Source organism: Fukomys damarensis, unplaced genomic scaffold (genome assembly GCF_012274545.1).
Source record: "Fukomys damarensis isolate Sample0158 unplaced genomic scaffold, DMR_v1.0_HiC HiC_scaffold_30, whole genome shotgun sequence".
NCBI classification, from domain to species: Eukaryota; Metazoa; Chordata; class Mammalia; order Rodentia; family Bathyergidae; genus Fukomys; species Fukomys damarensis.
This window is the reverse complement of record NW_022900942.1, coordinates 6,968,421-6,993,921: the sequence shown is the minus strand read 5'-3', so window position 1 is coordinate 6,993,921 and position 25,501 is coordinate 6,968,421. Positions and strand designations below refer to the sequence as shown.

Sequence of the window (25,501 nt, the reverse complement as noted above, 5' to 3'; positions counted from 1 at the left end):
GCGTCGCTAGCGCGGCCCGCCGAGCGCCTAGGAACCGGGCGCCTGGGCTGAGCTGGTGACTCCGGAGCGGGCGGGGCCATCCGGGGGTCACCCTTCTCCTGTTACGAGGCGGGGATTCCGGGTGTCGCCTCAACTGATAGCCCACAGTTGGCCCCCAAACTTACCCGTTGGACCACGTTGACTGAGAGGAGGAGTGCAACTTTTAATTACAGTGCTAAAAGCATACGTTCAGTATCACAAATTGTCACAGATGTGAGATGTGGGCGACACATTTCGATTTGCCTATTAAGTCAACTTTGTATTTAGACATGTATATAGAAAGTGCTTTTTGTTGGCAAGAAATGTTGCTTTTACGTATTGGAATTGGCGATTTGGAAAGGTTAAATTGTTTAATGGAGCCACAATTGGTTCAGTGGTTGAATTAAGATGTACAGACCTTTGGTTTAAAATGGAAGTCTCATACCCTACCTAGGGTACTAGTTGAATTTAGCTCGTATTTAACCTATTTCACCCAAAGAAGATAAAATTTTTGTTTAAAAAGAAACTTTACAGAATACTGTTTTATAAAAGAAACTTTTAAAACTATAGCAATACATGGAGTAAAAAATATAGATTTCACTCAGTATTCCATTGATTCAGAATCTGAGTTTTCAAATAAATTTTGGCTGAGAGACTAACACTGTATAGAAGAGTTCACAGCATATACTGTTGTAGAGCTGAATTAGATGTTGACCCATTTAGTTAACTGATTTTAGATAGCTTATTTAATATATGATAGACCCCTAATTTCATCTGTAAAATGGCAAATAATGTTTTTTCTTAAGGGAACGTTAAGGATTACAGGAAAACCTATATGTACCGTGCCCGTTTTCAGAGTGCCTTTGAGGAAGTGGGTTTTCCAGAGCTGCAATTTCTCCTTTCCTGGTTGATGTTGGCTGTAAGAGTAATTGCGTTAATAATTCTTTATAAAATAGTTAATTTTAGGAGATAACTATTTGGAAATATGCTTTGCATTTCAGAATAGGTTTTTATTGCGTCTTGAGTCTTGCCAGATTTGCTTCATGTATTTTGAAGCTCTAATGGTGATACACATTCAAATCCAATGTCTTCTAGGTGGGTTGTCCTTTTTTTTTAATCTTACTGAGTTTATAAGTACTTTTATTTATTTATTTATTTATTGGGTTTTTTTTTGAGACAGGGTCTCACTGTATAGTTGAGACTGACCTGGAACTCACTATGTAGCCCAAGCTGGTCTCCAAGTCACAGCGATCCTCCTGCCTCAGCCTCCCGAGTGCTGGGATTACAGGCATGTGCCACCATGCCTGCCTATAAGTACTTTTAAAATATGCAGTACAGTTACATTCATCATTGGAATCTTTTAACTTTGCATGACAGATCTTGGTTCTCATTTTTTCCCCATATCCCTGCCTTCCCTTCCACCCCCTCCACCCTCCCCTATTTACAAAGACTTTGTTTCCATATTTTTCTTTTCTCATATTTTTTCTTGTCCCTTATTTCCTTTCCCCTACCCTTCCCACTTCCCCTACACAGTTAGCCCTTTTCTTCATATTTACCCTTATCAGTTATACAGTAAATAAATTTGGATCTTATTTACACTTTTAGTTTTTCACACCATAGAAATTTCGGTATTTACCTGTGTGTCTTATTGTCCTTTTTAAATATACTATCTCACTTTGTCATGATTTTCTTTACTCCGAAGTTTTACCACTCATGCTATTTTTTTGGATCTAGGTTTTCATACTGTTTTACTGCTTGTCTGTGTTTTAGAATTTGAAGTGATTTCTTCTTGGATTGTGATTTTAATCTACTCTGCCAAGCTATTATTTGATTGGTGACATTTAAATTTGAGGTACTTATTATTGATATGTTAGAACGTTAGCGTGGCATTTTATTGTTTTGTTTCTTCAGATTCTCATTCCCATGTTTCTCTTCTTTTGCCTTTGGTGGTGGGGGCAGTTACTTGAACACTGTTTTGTATCGGTAGAGTTTCGAGCATCTGTGCATAGTTTTCAAGTGTTTGATCTGGATGTCACAGTGTGTTGGTATTGGGATTTTACTGTTTCCAGTGAAGCCTGGAAGTCCCTTTTCCATTTCGATCTCACACTTTAAATGCCATGTTCTGAGGACTGGATTAGATGGTGTTAGAATACAGTTCAGTCATCAGATATTGGTAAAACTCATAATTATAAGGATAGTTTCTTGCATGTACCTGTATTTCCCTTTTGCACTGTTTTTTCTTCTTGATATTCCAAAATTCTGTTTCCCTTCTTTATAAAAAACTTTCTATAACTAATCTTTAAATTTCTGTCACATAAGAGTGTCTTCATTTTCTCTCTCTCTTTTTTTTTTTTTGGTATTGGGGATTGAACTCGGGACCTTCCACTTGCTAGGCAGCACCACTGAGCTAAATCCCTGGCTTCATTTTCTCTTTACACCTAAAGGGAATTTTGTTGGATTAGAATTTCTGGTTGCCAGTTCTTAGCACTTGAAAAATCTGCCTCTCCCTTTTTGCTTCATGAATCCACTGATGAGGATTCCACTGTCACCCAAGTTGGTTTACAGTATTTTGTAGGTACTGTGTTCATTTATCTCTAGCTGCTTTTCAAGCTTTTTCTTTGTCTTTGGTTTTCAGAAGTTTAATTTTGATATGTCTTATAGAGATGCCTTTGAGTTTATCTTTTTTTGGTACTTATTAACTTTTTTGACTCTTGGTTTTTATCTTTCACCCAACTTAGGGAGATTTTAACCATTATTTCTAAAACAATACTTTTGTTTCTACTTGTTCATTATCTGTTCGTATCCATGATATGAACACTGGATCTTACGTTAATGTCATATCAGTAATTCCCTTGGGCCCTTTTTTCCCCAGTCTTTTTTTTTCATTGTGTTTTTAGATTATATAAGTTTTATTCGTTGGTTCTCAAGTTCACTGATTCTGAACTCCATGATTTCTTTGTTATTGAACTCGTTTGATATTGTTTTATTTCTGTTCTATTTTTCAGTCTTACAATTTATTTATTCCAGGAGAATTTGTATTGATTGCTAAAGCATTTTTTGGTCTGATGCTTTAAAATACTTTTCATGTAATTCTATCATCTCAACTATTTTAGTGTTAATGTCAGTTGATTGTCTTTTCTAATTCAAATTGAATGATCTGGTTCTTGCTGTTACTCATGGTTTTTGATTGTATCTGGGAATTTTGTATGTTATGTTAGGAGAATTTGAGTCCTATTTATATCTTTTATTTTGGCATGTTGAGATTTAGTCCCATAGGTCCCAGCCTACTTTTGTGGTCTCTAGTTCGATGGCAATGTTATGATCTTTGGTTTCCTTTTTTACATAGTGCCTGTTCTCCTGATGGTGCAGGAGGGGGAAAAAGATTTTCTCAGGCCACGTCTCTTTGTGTAAGAGTCAGAAGTATCAGTCCCCTGGAATTCAGAGACTTCTTTTCCTAGGTACTGGTTGTGGCTGTGTTCCTTCTCTGGTAATATCGATAGTACAGCTGGATCTATGGGATACTCCCCCTTCTCTCACCTGAACCTGACCACCTCAGGGGCAAACCCCACAGGGCTAAACCCTCAGACCTTTGTCCTGGGGCCTTTTGCTTGGAGGCAGAGCTGGGAAAGGACAATTGCAGTGGAAATGAACTGACTGAGTACCCTGTCTGCTGTGTTGTCAATCATGCTCTGAAAGACTGAGCATTTCAAATCCTTAAGCCCAACTCATTGAGCACATGTCTGTACCATTTTCCTTTCCACTGGTATGAGTCTGCTCACTCTGAGCCTAACTTTGCCCTTTAAACTTCAGTAAACTTAGCTGCTTTTTCTGTACCATTGAAGTGGTCTCAACTGAACTGTTGTGTTGACTCAGTATTGTAGTACTGTGCTTAAGTATTGTAACTCTTACTTTACTTCATAATGGTCCCACATTTTATTACAAGTATATTGTTGGCAGTTCTGTTGTATTGTTATAGTTTTTAACTTATTACTATGCCTAATTCATAATTTATATAATAGGTATGTATGTATAGGTAAAAATTTGAATATGTGGGGTTAAGTACTGTCTGTGGTTTCAGGCATATTGGATTTGGGGATGACACTTCTTTATTTCTTTCTGGCTACATGATTTCTGATGAGAAATCTGATGTCAGTTGAATCATTTGCCCTCTTCAGGTAGGATGTCATTTCTTTCTTATTACTTGAAAGCTTTTTTCTTGTTACTTAGTTTTCAATAGTAACATTATTATCGGTTTTGCATGGATTTCTTTATACTTACTAGTTTGGGGTTCACTTAGCTTGAGCCCGTAAGTTTGTGTTTGTAAAATCTGAGAAGCTTTTTGCTATTTGAATACTTTTTGAGCCTCTGACATCTCTTCTGTGTCCTTCATGACACCATGTCTTTTATTGAGGCCAATCTAGTTCCTAAATTTCCATACATTTGTTTGAAATTCATTTACTACTGGGCAATTTCTATTCTATCTTCACGTTTCACTGGTTTTTCTTTTTTCCTTCTGTCTCCATGCTCTTGAGCAAATCCATTATATTTTAGTGTAAAAATTCCATTTTATTCTTCTTTGTATCAGCTGTCATTGCTGAAATTATTATTTTTTTTCCTCATTAAATTTATTGGTACATTTTAGGTACACAGTACAACTACACTTATTGGGATCTTGTACCTTTACATGACAGGTCTTGGTTCTCATTTTTGAAATTATTTTTTAATTTGTTTTACATGTTCATGAAACATTGAAACATTTCTATAGTGTTTAAAACTCTTGTCATAACATTTCATTATGTAATTTTGATCTTAGCATCTGATTCTTTTTCTCATTCAAGTTGAGTTTTTCCTTGATTTTGGAAAATGAATGATTTTTTTTTTTTTTTGTACAGGGGATCAAAATGAGTGATTTAAAAAAAAAAATTATGTCCTGGACATTTGGGTATTAGACTCTGGACCTTATTTAAAACTCTTTATCCTCTGGTGGCTGGAGGGAAGTATGTAGAGTGTTGACTTGTTTCTGCTAGATGGGGTGAAGGGACTCATTTCCCACATAGCTACTTTTGACACCTGGTAGGGGAGAGTACCTTGTTGTTGCTGGGCCCAGATGGGGTATGAGGTTCTCACTAGTCCCTGCTGATACTGGCTTGGCTGGTAGGTGAAGAGGGCCTGGTTATCAAGTCCTCATGGCCTCCGCTGAGGTTGCTTGAGGGGTTATTACCTATGGAAGGTGGCTGGAATTTCTGCTTTGTTGACTTTCTCTGAACTGGTAGGAATGGGCAAGCATGCCTTAGTGCCACTGGTTGATAGTGTTGAGTAAAATTTTTGCAAGACTAAGCTCCTGCACTAGGCCCCAGAAGTCTAAACCAAAATGTAGTCACTTGTGCTAGGGCTACGTAAGTAATCAAACTGAACATAAAATAGGATACTTTTGAAAAAAAAAAAAAATACCCCAGCAGATTCTCAGCAGCCAATCTCTAGGGCCCCAATCAGCCTGAGCTGGCATAAAGAAGTCCCTCTTGTTTCAACCCTATAAGGAAAATAATTTTGATATGACCAGCTGTTTTAGTTCCTTCAACCATTTCTGCATGTAAAGCAAACCTCTTCTTACTCCTTTGGAGTGCTTTTATACTTTGGAGGTAGGATGCTGCCTGACTCATGAATTGCTAATAAAAGCCAATTAGATCTTTAAACTCAGTTTGTTGAAATTTTAAAAAAATAGGGATTCAAGTTTAGCATCTCTGTTTATGTACCTCAGAATAGGTGCCAGGTGGGATGGATGACCTTGTGCTCCCTCGGCCATCTCTGACACCATCTGGGCCATGAGGAGAGTGTGTTTTGTTTTGTTTTGTTTTGTTTGAGAAAGGGTCTTGCTATGTAGTTCAGGCTGGCTGGCCTTGAAGTCATTACGTAGCCCAGGCTGTCCTCAAACTCATGGCAATTCTCCTGCCTCAGCCTTCCATATGTTGGGATGGCAGGTGTGTACCACCACATCTGTTGAGGAGGGTGTTTTCTTACAGCTAAGGAGTCTAGATGAGGGAAGTTGTCTTGTGTGGGATGGGTTGTACTTTTTCCATCTTGTTTGGATGGAGTAGCATAATTACAGTCTTAAAGTTTTCTTTCCAGGACCCCTTACCTGAACCTTTGGCTGGAGAGCCAGTCTGTTCTCAGTTTCTGCTAACTATCTAGTATGCAACACAGAATATGTGAAAGAAGAAGAGAACATTGGATTTACTGTTGTGTTGCACCTTGGGTCCTGGGTCCTTGCTGGTCTTCCACTCTCCACTTTTTCATTTATAGTTTATTCAGAGTTTTGGCTGTCTTTAGTGGGAGGAGAAGAAAGAAATACATCTTCCAGCTTGGTCAGGAATTGTAAGGAAGGGGCAATTTATTTATTTATTTTTCTTTTTATTTCCACTCCTCCTTTTTGGTCTGGTGTTTGGGGTCTTAACCTGGGGCCTCACACATGCTAGATATCTGCTTTGCCACTGAGCTAAGCCCCTAGCCATACTCTTTTATTTCAACGTTACTTTTATTTACCTGTTTTTTCATTCTTTAGCAGCTTTTTGATAGTGTTCTCATTTGATACAAGTCACCCATTTAGAGTTACAATATTGTGTGAGGTTTTTAGTATGTTCATAGATACCAGTCAGTATTTGATCATTTTCATTATCTGCAAAAGAAACCTCTTACCCTGTAGCCACCATCTCCACCCATTTCCATCCCCTCAACCACTAAACACCTGAATGTATAGATTTCTTTTATTGAGATAAAATATATCTATCAGAATTTATCCTTTTAAGTATACTTTTGACTTAGTGTATAACAAATCACTAATTTCATTTCAAAATTGTAAAGTGATATGTTAAAGCTATAAAGTTGATTTTTCTAATATTTCTGTTTTGTGAAATATGTGCTATATAATAGTAAAGCACCTACCACTAAAGTATAAGTGGAACAGTGTTTTATTTTAGTAAAAACAAAGTTTTATATTAGGAAGTCTTTTTTTTTTGGTACTGGGGATCAAACTTGGGTACTGGGGATCAAACTTGGGTCCTTGCGCTTGCGAGGCAGGTGGCGACCGCTGAGCTAAATCCCCAGCCCCTATATTATGAAGTCTAATCTCCACTCTGGTGATTTGAAAGTCACGTTGTAGTTGATGAAGGACTGTTTTTATATGGGCTTTTCTTTATTTTGGGAGTTTTCAAAGCCTCTTACTTAAATTGTATGAAACAGTCATTTTATTCTTATTATGTGTAAGAAATTCAGTAATTTTAAAGGTGTTTTCTGAGAAGTGAAATTATTTTTCATTCACTATAATTATACCAGCTTAGAACACAACATATTTAAGATAATGTTGGTAAATTTTAGCAACTTACCTAAAATTTTTTTAATCATTGAGTTTTTATTTCATAAAACTTTCCAAGGGAAGAATTAAATGTACTTTGCATATAGTAAACATTAAAAAATTCAATATTACATTGTTTTTGTTATTAAAAGTGAGTATTGTCCCATTTTTATGTCAGTAGGTAAGCAAAGTCATGATTTATAAGGAATGCAATTATGCGTTAGGACAATTTTCTGCATATTAATTTCATGAATATCTGAGAGGAAGGGATTTGTTAACTTGATACTTTTCTTGTCTGTGTTTTAAATGATAACTATTATACAAGTTAGCTTTGCAGTTGAGTGAACAACTACTGACATTGAATATTATTCTCTTAGTTACTTTTCTTATTGCTGGGACAAAATACCCAACACCCACAAGTTAAATGAAGAAAGGCTTATTTTATTTTATTATTTTATTTATTAAATGTAGAGGTTTCAGTCCGTGGTCATCTGGCTCCAAGGCAGGGTGTCATGGTAGGGGGCCATGGCAGAGGGGAAACAGTCCATAATAGGGTAGGGAGGAAAGCAGTAAGCAGCAAGCCACTTTTTTCTCTTTTATTCCATCCAGGCTACAAGCCTTTTGAATGGTGCCATCCACACCCAGGGTGGGCAATCCTATATCCACACCAGAACTATAATAAATTAGTGGACCAGTGTAGTGCCACACACTCTTAATCCTAGTATTCAGCCACCCTAGATTCAGCCACCTCCAAAAATCCCCACCTATAAGTGTAGGAGGCTTTGGGGAGACATGTAGATACAAGCTATAACAATTATTTTGTTTTTCCAAGTCTGTTAGTAATGTTTTTACTTTTTCCAGCAGTAGAGCTATTGACCATGCTTAGAGACATTTGCAATACAATATTATAATAAACTTTAGTGTTTAAAAAGAGACTTCTGTTGAGAAGAGATAGCTATTGTCTGATTATCTGCAAAATACTATATTTGTTTTTTGAAAGATGTAATGGATTTTTGTAATGGTAATTTTCTTATTCTTAAGGTCTATACACGATTACACAATTTTCTCTGAATCTTAAATATTTTATAATCTAATTGTTAGTTGTAAATATAAAACTCTTCCTTACTATGGCAATTCACAATTAAAGAGGTTTTTTTGGGGGGGATGGGAGTACAGAATTTTCCCTTCCTCCCACCTGCCCTTCCTCTCTCTGCACCACCCTCTTTCCTTCAATTTTGTTTTGTTTTGTTTTTTGAGACAGGGTCTCACTGTGTAGTTGAGACTGACCTGGAACTTACTGTGTAGCCCAGGCTGGTCTCGGACTCAGTGATCCTCTTACCTCAGCCTCCCAAATGCTAGGATTACAGGCATGTGCCACCACACCCGGCTCCTTCTTCAATTCTTGAATCTCCCTCTTTCCTTCCTTCTTTTTCCCCCTTCCTCCCTTTCTCAAGACATGCTAGGCACACATTCTACCATTTTTACACCTTAACCCCCCAAATGAGTCTTAAGATAGTATTTATCTAATTGTTCAGACCCAGGATTCCTTAGAATCAGACACATTCTTGTACAGGTTTATAAGACTTTCCTTTAAAAGGGATCCACAGTTTCACTCAAGTGTAAGAAACTCTTTATACCTGCTAGTGTAGGAACATTTCACTTGATTTTCCTGTACCTTAGTGGTATTTGTATGAAAATAGAGTTACTCATAGGGAGCATCACAATTTTAGGTATCTGGAATATATATCCTGAGCTAACAGGCCAGGGAACTTTAAATTTCTAGATTGGCATTTACATTTCCTGTCCTGGAACCCATACAACTCACAACTTAAAGGAGGAGAAGTTCAATTTGACTTCTAATTCATTGGGAATAGTCTGTGATAAGCTGGCTCCAAGGCAAAAATAGCATGACAGAACAGGAGGAAAGCTGTATACTACAGAAGAGGGGAGATACATTTTTCCAAGTCATGACTTTAGTGACTTGCACCTTTCAACTACGTCTCACCTTCCAAGTGAGAATTTTGGGGGGCATTTTAGATCTAAACCATAATGTCGTACCATTACCACTAATTCAGAGGTTTGTCTCAATTTATATATAGCATTGATGTAATTTCTTATTTCAGGAATTTGATATGTAGGCTTTTTATAAAACCTTTTAGAAATTACTAGCTCAGAGTTACTGTATATGCAGTTCATATGGGGAATTATGTCTCAACTCAAGAGACTGATGTTTTTCCTTTTGCTTGTTTTTGCTGCTAAGGTCAAGGTATGTTTTTCAGGTATCATTTCTTTAATTAATTTGCTTATTTACTCTTATCATTTTCTTAGTCTATTTTGTGCTGCTGTAACAAAATTCCTGAGACTATGTAATTTATAAAAGACAAAAATTTATTTCTTACAGCTCTGAAGGATGGGATATAATGGTGCCATTATCTGGTCACGTCTTCTTCTTGTGTTCCCTGATGGCAGAACAGGAGAGAGTGAACCCATTCTTCCAAACCCTTTTTGTAGTGGCATTAACCTTCATGACTGAAACACTTCTGTGTAGGCACAACCTTCCAAACTGTTGCATAGGGATTAATCTTCCCTCACATGAGTTTGGGGTGGGGAGAAAGCATTCAAACCCAGAATATTTGTTATCTCTTCTATTGCTTTAGGAGGGAGAATCCCAGTTTCTCATCAGTTCATAGAGTTTGCTATTTATTAATGGCTCGTAAGTGATATAATTGAATTTGGTAGCTTCTTGTGATGAAGAGAATATGTACATTTCTTTATAACATATGTACTTTTCTTTATTAGCATGTGGATAAAGGAGAAATGTTTATTTTTCTCAATAAAGATTTGAGTGTTAGGCGAATTTTAAATGTATTTCTCCTTTTAATATCATTTGACTTTTCAACAATGGTTTTAATCTAAATGGAAACTAAAGCTGTTAGATCCTTTAGGTAAAATGTGAGTTTAGGCTAGTTATTGCACTGACTTCCTTTTTTTTTTTTTTGACTGGTGATCCAACATAGGACCTTGCTCTTGAGGGAGAGGCAGTGGCACCACTGAGCTAAATCCCTGGTCCTGACCTACTTTTATTTGGATACACTTAAATTATATGCCTTCCAGTACTTGAATATTCTGTTGAAAGTTTCTACGTTTTTAAAGCCTTTGGCAGCAGCTACGATAACTGTCCTCTTTCTTTAGCATGGCAGTACTCTTAGGTTTATATCATCTGTTCTGTCGTCTTTGTTCACATTGTTTTTACTCGTTTTAAAAATATGTTTCCAGAATTATACTTAATTGCTAGAAAAGTTGATTTTTCTTGAGTGACAAACCAATTAAGTGTGTATGACACTAGGCAACAAAGATACTTAAGATTCTCTGCTTATCCTGTCTCTGAAAAAATCCATTATTCATCATCTTATTGTTTTTAAATACTGAGGTGAAATTTTCAATACAATAGGAAAAATTGCTTTGGAAATGGAATAAATTACTTGCCAGTTCAAAGGCTGCATTTCTGAAGTCTAGGTTACCAAACATGATGTTGCTTATATTTATTATCTTCCAGAACTCACCACACTGCTTTTATGGTGGTAAGCTTGGTGAGATTGTGACTTTTGCTAAAGTGTGACACCAATGCCTGGAGAATTTAATGAAAAAGACTAGAAATCTATTTTTTGTATTATATTATAATGCATTTAAGTGGTGTTTTGCATTTTAATTTCATTTTTTATATTCATTTTTCAGTTATTTTAAAACGTGTGATCTACAGAGAAGAAAAAAGAACTTTTTAAGAGAAAAATATTGTGTGTTTTAAGATTGTTACTTTACAGATCATGTAGTTGTTTTTGCCTAAATCATCTAAAATATAATTTTCATGTTGTAAGGAAGTTCTGTGATGTTATCAAGAGTAGTTGGGAGTTGTTTGTAGATTTTATTCATACACTAAAATGCATAGCGTTTTGATGGCTGGAGTGGCGTGTTCAAATATGGTGAAAATAAGTGACTGTTTCTTTTAACATTCATCAAAATCTTTCAAATTGTTATTTTCAGTGACAATACAGCACTTCACAATATATTTAACCAGATCTTTAATCATGTATATTAAAGTTTTTCTGTTTCCTTGGTCACTCTTCTAAGCAGCACATCAGTGATAGTCATTTTTGTAGGTGAACTTGTACATATGTTTAATTTCTATGGGTAATTAGAACCTGTGGTTAAAGTTGGTAGACATTAACAAAAATAAAAAGCTTGCAGTGCTTACTTACTGATTGTCACTTGCCAGCAGTTGAGTGCCTCTTTGTTGAAGACTTGGCCATGCTGAATGTTAAGAATAACTTTTTTCATTTGACAAGCAAGGTATATTCTTCTCTTGTTTGTATTTGATTGACTTAAAAGTTCTTTTTGGAAACAAATTATCAGGCTTCAAACCTTCTAAGTGGCTTCCCTTTACACTTGGAACTAGAGTGAAATGCCTTCCTGGTGCTCCTCTGGCACACCCTGCCTGCCTCTTCAGCTGTAATTCTACTGCACTGCTGTTCCACTGGCCATCTTTGTCTTCTTTACAGTCTTTGTACCACTTGCTGGTCTTCCTAGACTTGTAGTAGTTGGCTTTATTTTTATCATGTTTCCACATTTCTTGGGATGCCCCCTGAGTAAGCCAATGAAGACCTGTCCAGTCACTTCTAGTCTTACAACCCTGTTCTGTGTTCTTCCTACCACTTTTGTATTTACAAGTATATTATAGAAGGTATGATAGAAAAAATGGTTAATGATTAAAATTTAAAAATGTATTAAATTAAAGCCAGGCATGGTGTTGCATGCCTGTAATCTCAACACTTGGAAGGCTGAGGCAGAAGTTCAAGGCCAGCCTGGGTTATTTAGGAATGAGAAGGAATGAGACCACCCAAGCAGGCTAGTCAAGGCAAAGAGGTACAGACTTTATTCACCTAGGGAGAGGTGGACTGATGGCAAGCAAAGGGCCACCAGCCCCGATCAAAGAAAAGGAAGAAAGCTTTATAGGGCATTGGAAAAGAGGTCTGGCATATCTGTCACATACAGGGGTCAGAGCAAATAGTTATCAAAGCAGGGGTATGGATATTTTCAGATGATCTGGCATTGAAAAGATGCTGTACTTTGTAGTTGTTATCTCTGTGTTGGGAACATCCCATACTGTGTTCTGTGTCTGAGATAGCACAGCTTTTTCAGGAGACAGCACCTGCATTGGCTGCCTTTTTTGTTGTGGTGTTTTGTATCTTGTTAAACTGTAGCTTGGAATTAAAGACAATATTTGTTAACCATTTCATGATCAGGTCAAGCCTGACAACATTGCCATTAACCCCCTTCAAAGTACTCCTTCTCTACGCCGGGCATGGTGGTGCATGCCTGTAATCCCAGCACTTGGGAGGCTGAGGCAGAAGGATTGCTGTGACTCCGAGACCAGCCTAGGCTACATAGTGAGTTCCAGGTCAATCTCAACTACATAGTGAGACCCTTGTCTCAAAAAAAACAAAAACAAAAACCCAAAACCCAAAACCCAAAACCCAAAGTACTCCTCACTTTGAACACACTTATCTCATCATTCTTGCCACTTACTGAAGCAATACTAGAATCCTCTTTTGTGAAAATATTTTTAGTTGTCCAGTCATGGCTTCCTTGGTTATCCTGAATATATTCAAAATATTTATCTTTCCTCGTCATTTTAACTTTGGGGAAGAGCCAGAAGTCACATGGTGCGAGATCTGGTGAATAAGGTGGGTAAGGACACAAAATCATATTTCTGCTTGACAGGAATTGCTGTAAACAGTAGATCAATGGGGCATGATAAGAAAAAAATTTACAGTGAATGTTTAAATTGAAAATTTTGTTACAGTAAGTGGTACATTGTCATTAATCTTCCTCCTTAGAATAGCCAATGTATCCCCCTTCTCTTCAAACACACTTATTTTTGTTCATGTGTATTTTACTGTAATATTTTTAAAATTTAAATACCATTGTTTTTTATTACCCCTGTATGTCAGGGACTGTGTGTACCTTGTTCACTGTTACGTTTTTAACACTCACTTAGGATGTGCTTAGCACAAAGTGTCTATTGCAAGAGTGCTCCAGGGATTCAAATGTGGTTGAGCATAGTTTTGTAAATATATATAAATATATATATTTCTTCTTTGTTAATTGTCTTTGCTCATTTGAAAGGTGTGCTTTTATTACATTTTTGTAAGAACTGTTGATAATTATTGATCAGTTTTCTGTCTTATGCTGTGCGTATTTCCCCCAGTGTCTCATTTGCTAAATTTGTTTATGGTGCAGAGTACAGACATCTGAAGTAACTGGCCTGATGTCTAGCTGTGGTTAGTATTCATTAAATTTCAGCCATTGTCATCAGTTTTACCATTCTCTGTGGCTTCTTGGTCAAAAAACCCTTCAGGTGTTTTTTTTGTTTGTTTGTTTTTTGAAACAGGATCTTGCTGTGTAGTCCAGGCTGGTCTTGAAATCACTATCTAGCCCAGGCTGGCCTCGAACTCACAGTTAGTGATCTTTTTGCCTTAGCCTCCTGAATGCTGGGACTATGGGTGTGCATAACCACATCTGGCTCTCAGGTGTTCCTTTTTAGTCTAGTTTTTGATCTAAATGATAGCCTGTTCTCTAAATCATTGATTATTTGAACTTGTTTTTTTTGCTTTGTGTGTAAGAATTTTGGCTATTCTTTAGCCCATTATATATATATATATGTTTTTCTCCTTGAAGTATTTGTGGAGTTTTAAGATATCTTTCTTTACTAATTTAAAAAGCATTGTGATCAAGTATCATTATTTTGTATGATTTTAGTTATTTTAGATTTGTTGAGGTTGGTACTGTGGCCTAGCATAAGGTTTTTGGATGAATTATTGTTGTACACTTGAAGAGTTCTTGTTGGGTAGTGCTAGTTATATTAAGTTATATTAAGTTGCATGACAATGTGGTTACATCTTTATATCCTTTCTGATTTTTTTCTGTTACTGCGAGAAGAGTTTGATCTTCAAGTACCACTGTGAATGTCTGTTTTCTTCCATTTGTATCAGTTTGCTGTGTATGCTTTGAAGCTGAGGTGCTAAGTGCTAGCTAGGTGCATGTACATGTAAGATTGCTAGATCTTATTGGTGAATCCTTTTATCATTGTGCAATATCCTTTGATGAGTGTTTGCATCATATATTCTTTTACTTTTAATATTTTGGCCTTATATGCTATTATATTTAAGTACTCCCTTTAAGTAGTGGTTTCTTTACTACAGGGATATTTGGCAATGTCTAGAGACAATTTTCATTATCTCAGCAAGGGGACAGAGCTGGTTACATTTAGTGCATAAAGTCTGGGAATGCTGTTGAACATTCTGTGTGCACAAGGTAGCCTTCTACAACAAAGATTTGTGTGGCCCAAAATGTTAATAGTGTTCTGTTGAGAAATGTCCCTCTAAGAATTGCAGTATACATAGCTAACTTTTCACTGTATACTTAACCATTATCATTTATCACTTCACGTATAGAACTGCCTACTCTTCCTTATGTTACAGTTGTTATTTGTATTCACATCTATTTACATTGAAAACAGTCATACAGCGTTATAATTTTTCCTTTGAATAATAATTTTTACTTTGAATAGGTATTTTTAAAGAACTTGTTGTTGCTGTTACATTATCCTTAATGTCCCACATTTCCTTCTGGTATCATTTTTTTCATTCTGAAACTTTCTTTAGCATTCTTTTAGGACAGATCTGCTGACAACAAATTCTCTTATAGTTCTCCTTCATCTGAAAATGTTTTACTGGCTATAGCATCCTGTTTTGATACTTAATTTCCTTCAGCACTTTAAACAAGTGGTTCCACTGTCCTAGAGCCTTCATTTTTCTTCAGGAGAAACCCACAAGTGCTTGCAAGGATGTCTTTTAATGTGTAATTGGCTGTGCTGGTTTGGAATATTTATTTTTCCTAATTCTGTCTCTTATTTATTTATTTATTTATTTGGTACTGGTTATTGAACTTGGGCCCTTGCGCTTGTGAGAGAGGTGGTGGCACCACTGAGCTAAATCCTTGTCCCTTATTAGTTATGTTTTATTTGTGGATTCTGGTTGATTCTATTTGTCTTCTATATGGATTTTTGAGGATATGAGGGGAGAGTTCAATTTAAGTGATTGCCGTTGTCCTACAGCAACCCAGAAGTCTTGCTTTAATTTTCATATCAAGATGATACCTCCTACAAAAGCTTAATGTAAAATTAAGACAGCAGCTGGGTATGGTGGCACAGGGTGTGGTCTATAATTTCAATATCCTGGGAGGCTGAGGTAGCAGGATCACAACTTTATGCCTAGCTGAACAATTTAGTGACTTAGTGAGACCATGCCTCAAAAAAAAAGGGCTGGGGATGCAGCTCGGTGTAAAGGCATATATTCAATCTCTAGGACCAGAACAACAACAACAACAACAAAAAGGCAATAGTTGTTGAGTCACCATTATAGTTTCTGACAAATTGATTGTTCTCAGTAGGTAAGTTTTTATTTATTAAAGGTTTGATTGAGGAAAGATAAGGTGAGTGTGGATGGTGGGCTACTATCTATCTTGAGATCAGAAAATTACTGTTGGTTTAAAAATGTATGCTGGCCATTGAGGTTTTCTTTCTTTCTTTCTTTCTTTCTTTCTTTTTTCATTAAATAGAGTGTTTCAGTAAAGACATAGCCAAGACATAGTATCATAAATGGGACATAGTATCATTCCTTATATATCTCAGTGTATCGACTCTGATTATAAACCCAAGGGTGGTAATTAGACCTTTGGGTGTACAGACAACTATGTTTTGTTAAAAGTTGTTTCTAGAACTTTGGTGACTATATAGTTTTGTAACAAATTATTTAGGTATTATTTGGAGATAAAAATTTTTGGCTAATGGTAAAGATGCTTATTTTTCCTATTACTGGATTAAATGTATTGAGTGAAAGTTGGGCAGCCCTGGTAGTGCTGTTGCCTGACTGTACACTGCAGAGTCTGTTCTAAGATTATGTGTACAGCATGAATATTGTAGATTTCTTTAACTAATGCAGGCTTTTTTACACAGCCTTTTTCTTATGTATTTACCTTGACTAATTTATTTTTTTGCAAAGGAAAGTAATGTTACTATGTATTGTTATTTATAATGGTTTACTTCAGGTGAAGGCAGCTTAATGTAAGGAAAATATTGAGTAATTAGTAAAATTATGCCAAATATTGCCCTAAATAAAACATATAGTGTAACAGAAGACTGTAGTCTGGCTCAGCTGCCTGTTCTTACCTCTAACTAGGTACCAGCTGGAGGATGAGTCTGCCCATTTGGATGAAATGCCACTGATGATGTCTGAAGAAGGTTTTGAGAATGATGAAAGTGATTACCACACATTACCACGAGCTAGGATAACACGAAGGAAAAGAGGACTGGAGTGGTTTGTCTGTGGTGGATGGAAGTATTTCTGTACCAGGTGTGTTGTCCATTGTTATCTGATTTTCTTCTGCATGAAGGTTATTTATAAATGTAGCTCCTAATATATTTATTGGATATATTGATGGATGTAGATATAAAAACTAAAGACACTGTGGCATCATGGAGTACTAAAATAACCTTAGTCAAAAATCAAACAATGCTAATCTAAAAGGAAGAGAAAGCCACATTTATTATGAGAAGTTTCAATGGTTAAAAGTTGGAGGAATTGATTTTATAATTAATGTATGGTACAATAAAGTTTGGTTACTATATCAACATATATAAATAGTATTCCTTTCTTATCATATTCATATAGATATGAACCTATAACATGCAGTTCAGTAATACTATAATTATGTGAATTATTCAGCTTTAATGCTTTGACTTCGAATAAAAACGTGTATTTAAAACAAGTTTCCTGGTGCTGAGATAAACTGGTTTGATTTGCCTTTGACTAGAAGGTGGTAGGTGAAAGCACATTGTGCATCTCAGACATTGCCGTGTACTCCCCTAGGAATAGATTACAGCTGAGTAATAATGCTTTGTGACTTAAGAAGAGCCTGTCAGATGAATTACAGTGCTTATAGTCTTTCTGTTGTTCAAGGTTTGTAGTCAATACCTTTGTTGCTGGTATGAATTTATACCCCTATATCTATAAAGAGAAAGTAAATACTTGTAGAAAAACATATTGTTCATCATCTCTTACATTATCCCTTGGAAATTTGCAAAAGATGTTGCTATAACTGATTTGATTTCTGGGACAGTTCATGAGGTGGTATTCTCAGTGTTTTCTGGGGAGATGCAGGAAGTGGGATTCAGAAATTGGCAACATAAAGGTGATGATGGTTCATCATGTCTTATTCAGCTTTCAGAGTATAGCTATCTATCACCTCTTGTATATTGTAAGATTTCATATGAAGAAAGAATTTCATGCCTGCCTAATCAGTGTTTTAAAAATTGCTAATTGATGATACTAATAATAATTGCCTATGGTTTATTGAAAACATTTTGTAGGTTAAAAAGCCAGTATTCCAGTATACCTGGACTGTTCTTTGTGGATACACATTTCATTACAGAGTTCATTCCTTGAACAGATTTAGGACTGCAGACTTTTTTGTCTTCTGTTATGATATTTTGTGATTTTTCAAGAGATCTGTTTTCAAATTTATATTGGCATAAAGTTGTTCGTAGTATTTTCCTATGGTATTGTTTGATATACAAGATCTACATAATGTCACCTTTTAAAATTTCTGATACCAGTATTTTCATATTTTTTTTCAGCTTTAATTGAGTTTATTGGTACATTTTAGGGATACAGTACAGTTACATTCATTGTTGGGATCTTGTACCTCTACATGACAAGTCTTGGTTCTCATTTTTTCCCCTTACCCCTGCCCTCCCTTCACCCCCCCTCCCCTTCCCATCTACAAACACTTTATTTCCATCTTTTCATTATCTCACATTTTTTTCTTTTCCCTTATTACACTTCCCACCCATCCCACCTTCCCTACACCTTTAGCTCCTTTCTTCCCATTTCTAAATGTCGGTAATCTTATTAGGATCTTATGTATTATTGCAGATTTACTCCTAAGTGAAATAAATAAGTCACACATGTGTAAATACCGAATAGTTTCTCTGATGTGAATAATCTGCAATAATACATAAGATCCAGTACTTTCATATTTAAAAAAAATTGCTATTATCAGTTTTATTTTTGAAGAGTTAACCTTTGTTCTTGTCCTCTTTTATGTGCTTTCTTAAACTTTAAAATATGTATCGAAATAAATTCAAGTTTACAGAAAAGTTACAGAGTGTAGAAAATTCTTGTGTGCCTTTGTCTCTGATTTCCCAAGTTTTAAATATTCTACCACATTCATTTTTCATTCTTTTTATGTCTTTTTTTCTGAGTTATTTCAGACGAGGTTATTTCTTTTCTCTTTACATCTTAATTCTTTAGTATTCTTAAAGATACTTTCTTAATGTAATCACAGTCCAGTTGTCAAATTCATGAAATTTAAAAATGATATAATACTTCGAATATATTTCAGATCTCTTTTCAATGCCATTTTCCTTACGATGTCTTTTGTAGCATAGTTCTTCTAGTCCCGCAGGTGGTTATATGTTTCATGTAAGTAGGATGCCTGTTTAGTTTCCTTTAATTGGGAGTAATTATTTAGTGATTGTCATTTATCTCTTGACGTTTTCAAAGAATACAAATCAGTTATTTTATAGAATCCCTTGTGTTTTGGTTTGTCTGACGTGTTCTCATCATTAGGTTCAGGTTAAATATTGTCTGTGGAACACTGTGTAAGCAATGCTCTGTCCTTCTTAGGGTGTTCACTTTCTCTTTTACTGATTTCTGGTCTTCTATTTTTTTTCCCAGTACCTTCTATGAGTTTAATTTGCTGTCCATTTTCGGGTTTCCCAAGGTGACTGCTCAAATCACCATTATTCCACCTATTCCTTTTTTGTTTGTTTGTTTTTTTGTTTTTTTGTTACCGGGGATTGAACTCCGGGCCTTGCGCTTGCAAGGCAGGCCACTGAACCGCTGAGCTAAATCCCTGGCCCTTACCTTTTCCTTTCTAAAAGTAGATGTGTTTAAATTTTGAAGACTATTTTCATTATCACTCAGTTCAAATATATTCTAATTTCCATTGTCATTTTTTACTTTACTAGATGTGCTGCCATCCAGGGTTTGTTACTTCATTTGTAGAGCACAGGCAAAGAAGATACAGCAAAATTCTTAAGACTCTAGGAGTTTTGGAAGGGCAGATGAGCACTGGCTTCAGCTTAAGGTCATCTGTCACATTAGCCCCTGTGAAGAGAGTTGGCTGACCCTTTGAAACTTTGAAGCCAGCTGTTAGCTTTTCCTCGCCTACTGGGACAGTCTTAGGTGGCAGTGTTGCATCCAGTGGAGGTCTGGGGTGGGTGGGAGGAGCTAGGAATCCCCCCTAGTGACCCACTACCTCTCTTTGAGTCTTTGTCCTCACTCCAGCAAAGTATAAAGAAGTGGGAGGGACTCAGTGGAAAATGGCAGAATCAAGACTGGTATAGTGCATGTGGCAAATGCAGAAGAAGCAGAAGAGCCATCTTAACAGCAGAATAAGACAGAGGGCATCCTTTTCAGGATCTGCCAGTGAGTATGAGATGTGTTCATTCTTATAGGGACAAACTGTTTTGCTGATTGGTGTGGGCTAGGCCAGTCAAGGTCTTAGCCTTTGTTTTCTAAGAAGGGGACAACATCAGCATACAGTAAATGTAACACTTTCAAACAGGATATTATAGGGTACATGTTTTTCAAGCTCAGTACATGATAAGCATGTGATGATCACAATTGTCAGCCATTGCATTCGTTAACCACAGGTAAGCATGTGATGATTTTACAATTTTAGTCATTTGTGTTTTGCCGTGGTTTTTCAGTATCCCTCTAATTTTCCCCTATAGCAGCATCTTCTTTCAGTCTAAGGCTGTTTAGCCCACATTTCATATCTGCTGTTTGGTGTGGTTGCTTTTGTCATTTACCTCAGCTGGACCTCTGTAACTTACCTACAGCTTCTGTGGCTTCATTTTGTGGTGGTGATTGTGTGTTATGGAGACAGTTTTCCTTAACGCCTCATGATCCAGCTTCTGCTAGGTTCGAATTCTTCCATTGCAGTTTCCTTAGTTCTTTCAGCCTTCATATTGAAGAGAGTTGGATCTGGTCTGGATTAAGCTTCACTTAAAAGAGTATTATGACTGGTTTAATTTTCTGTTTCAGACCACTGAATCTTTCTCCATGTCAGCAATAAGATTGTTTCACTTTTTTATCATTTGTGTATTTACTGGAACAGCACTCTTACTTTTCTTCAAGACTTTTTCCTTTGTGTTCAAAACTTGGTACCCAGAAACCTCTAATTTTTAAAAAAAGATGTTCCTTATTTAAACCAATTTATAGTTTTCTTTTAGAAATCCATCATATCTGGAAACACAACAACATAAAGCACTGGCAGGAGGATCGGTCTAATACAAACAGTTTTCTTAGTTCTGGAAATGTAAGTTTGAGAGTCTTATTATTTTTGGTGATGTTTGAAGCCTTATGAAGGATGGTGATCCTGAGAATAAATATGTGATACAGATCTATGAAGAATGAAGGAAGGACAGGTAAAAAGCTGGAGGGGAGGAAGAGTGAAATAGTGATGGAGAAGATGACTTTTATCTTGTTCTTAACTGGGAATATGTATCATTTGATCCAGATGATTAGGCTACAGATGTGTACTGAAGAAATTAGAAAATTTAGTCATACTTTGGTAGAGATTATCAATAATCAGTAGTCATGAATTTGTATTGAATTTGGCATAATTTTATTGCTAATTGTCCATTATGGCTGTTTTAGCCTGAGCCCTTACAGCCCTGGTTGTGAAAGGGCTTGTTTTGGACCCCCACATCATTGTGAATTAATATAGATGTTAGCAGAAAAAATAGTCCAGTTTGGGGAACATTGAAACATTTCAGTAAAATACGCTAGATGTGTCCATAAAGTCTTTGTCTTAATAAATCCTGATCCTGTGGGAAAAGCTATCTGAACCATCTTGGCCAGTTCTATTCAATCTATATGGCACTAGAGTATCCTGTTGCCATGTGCGATGGGAGGTAACCTGAGATATTGTCACATTCTTGTTCTCTTAAGTGTCTGCTACAGTGAGAAATTATTATGGAAATTAGAAACTTGTGTTGTAGAGAGCTAGTTGTACATTTAGGAACTAGCTTATTTTATTTCTTTATTAGAAATTTTTTGTTTTGAGTGTTTGCCACCTTAATTCCAAAATGCTGTTATAAAATTCAGTGTTATTAAAATTATTAGATGATGGTTCATAGAGAAAGTATAAAAAATTAGTTTAACTGCAGGAAGTTAATCTTAGTGAATATTGAAGCTCAAATGAAATTGTAACTAATATTAATGAGTTGTAAATATGACAACATTTCTATTTGTAGATTTTGTGAGTCATGAGACTGAAATTATTATCATGAGTTTAAGGACTGAGCTGTCTTTGATTTCTTTGTGGCTTAAGATCTGCTTTCTCCTTTTTTATTATTTGGCAAAAATTCCAACTTGAACATTTAAAAAAACTTTTCTGAAATTTATCTTAAAACTTTTGAATTTCAAACAGTGAATATACCTTCCTGTAAGTATGTAATTGTGAGGCACATTGATACACATAGCACTCTGATCTGGGTTGATGGTCTTTCTCACGAGATTTGTATTTCACTTGTTATCAAAAAATCACTTTGTCCCTTGGAAAATGGAGCCTGGAATGGCATTTCCATATGCAGGCAAGGGGATAGGGGAGATATTAAATGCTGGGATTATTCCTCCTTCTGCATGACCTCTGCACTTTCTATTAATCTTTAAAACATTTGGGATGCAGAGCATGGGAAAATGTTCATTTTTTTAAGAAGACATGAGTAATGCATTGTTTTTGTCATGGGGTACCTTTTAGATGTAATACTTTTCTATAATTTGGGGTTGGGTAGAGGAAGGAGGCTAAATTTTAGGGGTTATTTAATTATGGCTAAAATTTTAGAAGACAGTATTTTGATATAAAAACATACTTAATATTAGAGTATTATTTTGACTGGAGGCATTTGTGAAAAGCTACTAATTGTAAAACATTTTAAGAAAAAGTGTAATTTGTGCATTAATGGATTTACTTACTATTGATCATGACAGTATAAGACTGTATAAATATATTTTTTCTGAATAATAATTTAGAATCTATTTAGCATGTATAGAAATGGTATTAACGAAAGCTCTCAGTTTCTTTTTTTTTTTCTTTTTGGTACCAGGGATTGAACTCCAGTCCTTGTGCTTGCAAGGCAAGTGGTGGAAGCATTGAGCTAAATCCCTGGCCCTCTCATTGTCTTTCTTTCAAGGACTTCTTTTTGGTTCTCCCACTTGTTTTTAAGTATTTTCTAATATGTTTTTCTCACATTACTTTGCACTAAAAACTCCCTATAATTTCATTTTGCTTAGTTCAATAAGACTTAAATATTCTTTCTTTTGTTACAGTATTATCTTAAATCTTTGAGGTTTACACCCTCTACTCTTACCATTGAAATCTGTCTTCTTCTTCTTCTGATAGTATTTTCCATCTACCTAATCTAGTGGCAGTTCCAGGGTATTTCAAACCTCAAGCTTATGATGGATGTACTGTATTCATTCCGTTTTGTGATGTATCATGTGACTTCATAGTGGCTCCCTAACCACTTTGATTTTGTCTGAACATAATGAAATAATTGGTGATGATACTTTATTCTTTAAAAGGTATTAGTAACAAAGTGGTATGAATAGCTTAATTATGTTGTAGAAGTCTAGGAATCTTAGATTTATCTATATAGGGCTATAAAGAATAAAATGTGGACCATATGTTTTTAGTGACTGGTACTTGGTATTTGTGGGGTGAGACTGAGGTTAACAAGGGAGGCACTAGACCCTGTAAATGATGACAGAGGTGTTAATACTGTTTCTTTCTTTTTTTTTTTTTTTTTTTTTTTTTTTTTTTTTTTGGCTTTTTGAGATAGGGTCTTGCTATGTAGTTGAGGCTGGCCTTAAATCACTGTGTAGCTCAGATTGGCCTCAAATTCATGGCAGTCCTGCCTCAGCCTCCTGAGTGCTGGGATTACAGGACAGGATGTATGGTTTCTGTTCTAATTGGTGTTTATAGCACTCAGGTTATGCAGACATTGTGTTTTTGCATAAGTAGTGTCTGTAGATGAATATGTTGATTTCACATTTCATAAGTTTTATGTTTTTTAAATGCTCAGCTTTGTATATCCTCTGTTGACTCGTGTATATTTAAATGTCAAATTAGATAATTATGTGTTGCAGAACAAAAATTTATATCTGAGTTCATTCCAGAAGAATTTTTGCTGTATTGAATTGCTGAAGAGAAGTATGTCCATGTGTAGCACACATTCCACCTGCTCTTAGTGTGTTTTGTGTATAATGGTGTTGAGTAGCTTTCATTATTATGATGGGAATAGTTTAGATCTGTGATGTCCAGTGGTTGCTGTTGAACCCTTGAAATGTGGCTGGTATGACTGAGGAAGTGTGTTTTTAATTTTAATTAACTAAAATTAAAATGCCCATATGTGGACAGTGGATGCTATAGAGGATAATGCAGGACTGCATTCTTTTTGTGTTCAAGGTTTGTGAGTTTTGGGATGGGATGTTGGGAGTCTAGGGCAATAGTGATAGAGCAAAAATATAACTTAACCTGCTAGATGTCAGATGTGCTGAGTTCATGTCCCCTGAAATTGAAGGATGAATTCCAAAGGACAAAGAAAGTTAAGGAAAAATTTATTGGGGAATAGGAATACCTTCTGAGAGACAAGAGGGGTCCCAGAAGTGGGTTGCCACTGGGACCCTTTCCAGGAGCATTTTATACAGCAAAGTCATGCATGCGGTCAAATTGCAATCAACCAGCTGGGCATGGTGGCGCATTCCTGTAATCTCAGCACTCGGGAGGCTGAGGTAGGAGGATCGCCGTAAGTTCGAGACCAGCCTGGGCTACATAGTGAGTTCCGGATCAGTCTCAACTACATAGTGAGACCCTGTCTCATACCCACCCCCCAAAATTGTAATCATCCAGTACGATTACAAGTACAGTTGTTTAGCTAACATTGACCCAGTAATGAAGCAGAGCATATTGCAAGGGGATGTGGATGACATTATTAATTTTGGTTTATTTATAACTTGTAAAACTAGAAAGTTTTGGGGAAGAGATGGACTCAGGTGTTCCGGTCACCCATGTAGGTCTCTGATGTATATATCTGGATTTAATGGACTAATTGGTTAAGTCTGGCCATTGTGACTTTAATGTCAAGGGCTTGCTTTCTTCAGATGTACCTCCAGCCACAGTTCTGATGTCTCCACTCCATCTTTCACCACCTTGAGAGCCCAATCCCTGTCTGTGTATTAATTTTTTATCTCATTTAGCTGCCTATAATAATAGAATTCACAAGAAGAGGAAGCAGATAGTTAAAGAAGTTCCCCAGGTTCACTTGCTGGTAAAAGTCTCCAAAATGACTTTAAAGTCCCTGTTCTTTTTCCATGCGTTTTCTTGCTATTTTATAATTGCCTTCTTCTTTTTTTTTTTTTCAGCTTTAATTGAGTTTATTGGTACATTTTAGGGATACAGTACAGTTACATTCATTGTTGGGATCTTGTACCTCTACATGACAAGTCTTGAGTCTCATTTTTTCCCTTTACCTCTGCCCTCCCTTCATCCCCTCCTCCCCTCCCCATCTACAAACACTTTATTTTCATCTTTTCATTATCTCACATTTTTTTCTTTTCCCTTTTTACTCTTCCCCCACCCATCCCACCTTCCCTACACCTTTAGCTCCTTTCTTCCCATTTCTAAATGTCAGTAATCTTATTAGAATCTTATGCATTGTTGCAGATTATTAACACCAGGGAAACTATTCGGTATTTACACATGTGTGACTTACTTATTTCACTTAGGAGTATATCTTCAATATGTATCCATTTTCCTATGAATGAATCTATTTTCTCGTTCTTTATGGCTGAGTAATATTCCATTTTATAGAAAAACCACATCTTCTTTATCCAGTTTCCAACGGATGGGCAAATGGGCTGTTTCCAAGATTTAGCTATTACAAAC

The 25,501-nt window shown here is 36.0% G+C and overlaps 1 protein-coding gene and 1 long non-coding RNA gene across 8 annotated transcripts in view; one reads left to right on the top strand and one right to left on the bottom strand.

The window, feature by feature from the left end:
* The window catches only part of LOC104849242, a 25,744-nt gene extending 2,758 nt beyond the window's left edge, over positions 1 to 22,986 (bottom strand). Inside the window, exons 1-2 of the long non-coding RNA XR_776705.1 lie at positions 22,926 to 22,986; positions 20,385 to 20,555 (exon numbers count right to left, since the gene is read on the bottom strand). This is a non-coding gene — a long non-coding RNA (uncharacterized LOC104849242). The remainder of the gene's footprint in view (positions 1 to 20,384; positions 20,556 to 22,925) is intronic.
* Atp9b (ATPase phospholipid transporting 9B (putative)) overlaps positions 1 to 25,501 on the top strand; it is a 278,807-nt gene that overhangs the window by 704 nt on the left and 252,602 nt on the right. For all 7 annotated transcript variants that reach the window (XM_010605561.3, XM_010605560.3, XM_010605556.3 and 4 more), the window contains exon 2: positions 16,663 to 16,836. In XM_010605561.3, coding sequence (XP_010603863.1) covers positions 16,700 to 16,836 — 137 coding nt within the window. In that variant the 5' untranslated portion in view covers positions 16,663 to 16,699. The remainder of the gene's footprint in view (positions 1 to 16,662; positions 16,837 to 25,501) is intronic.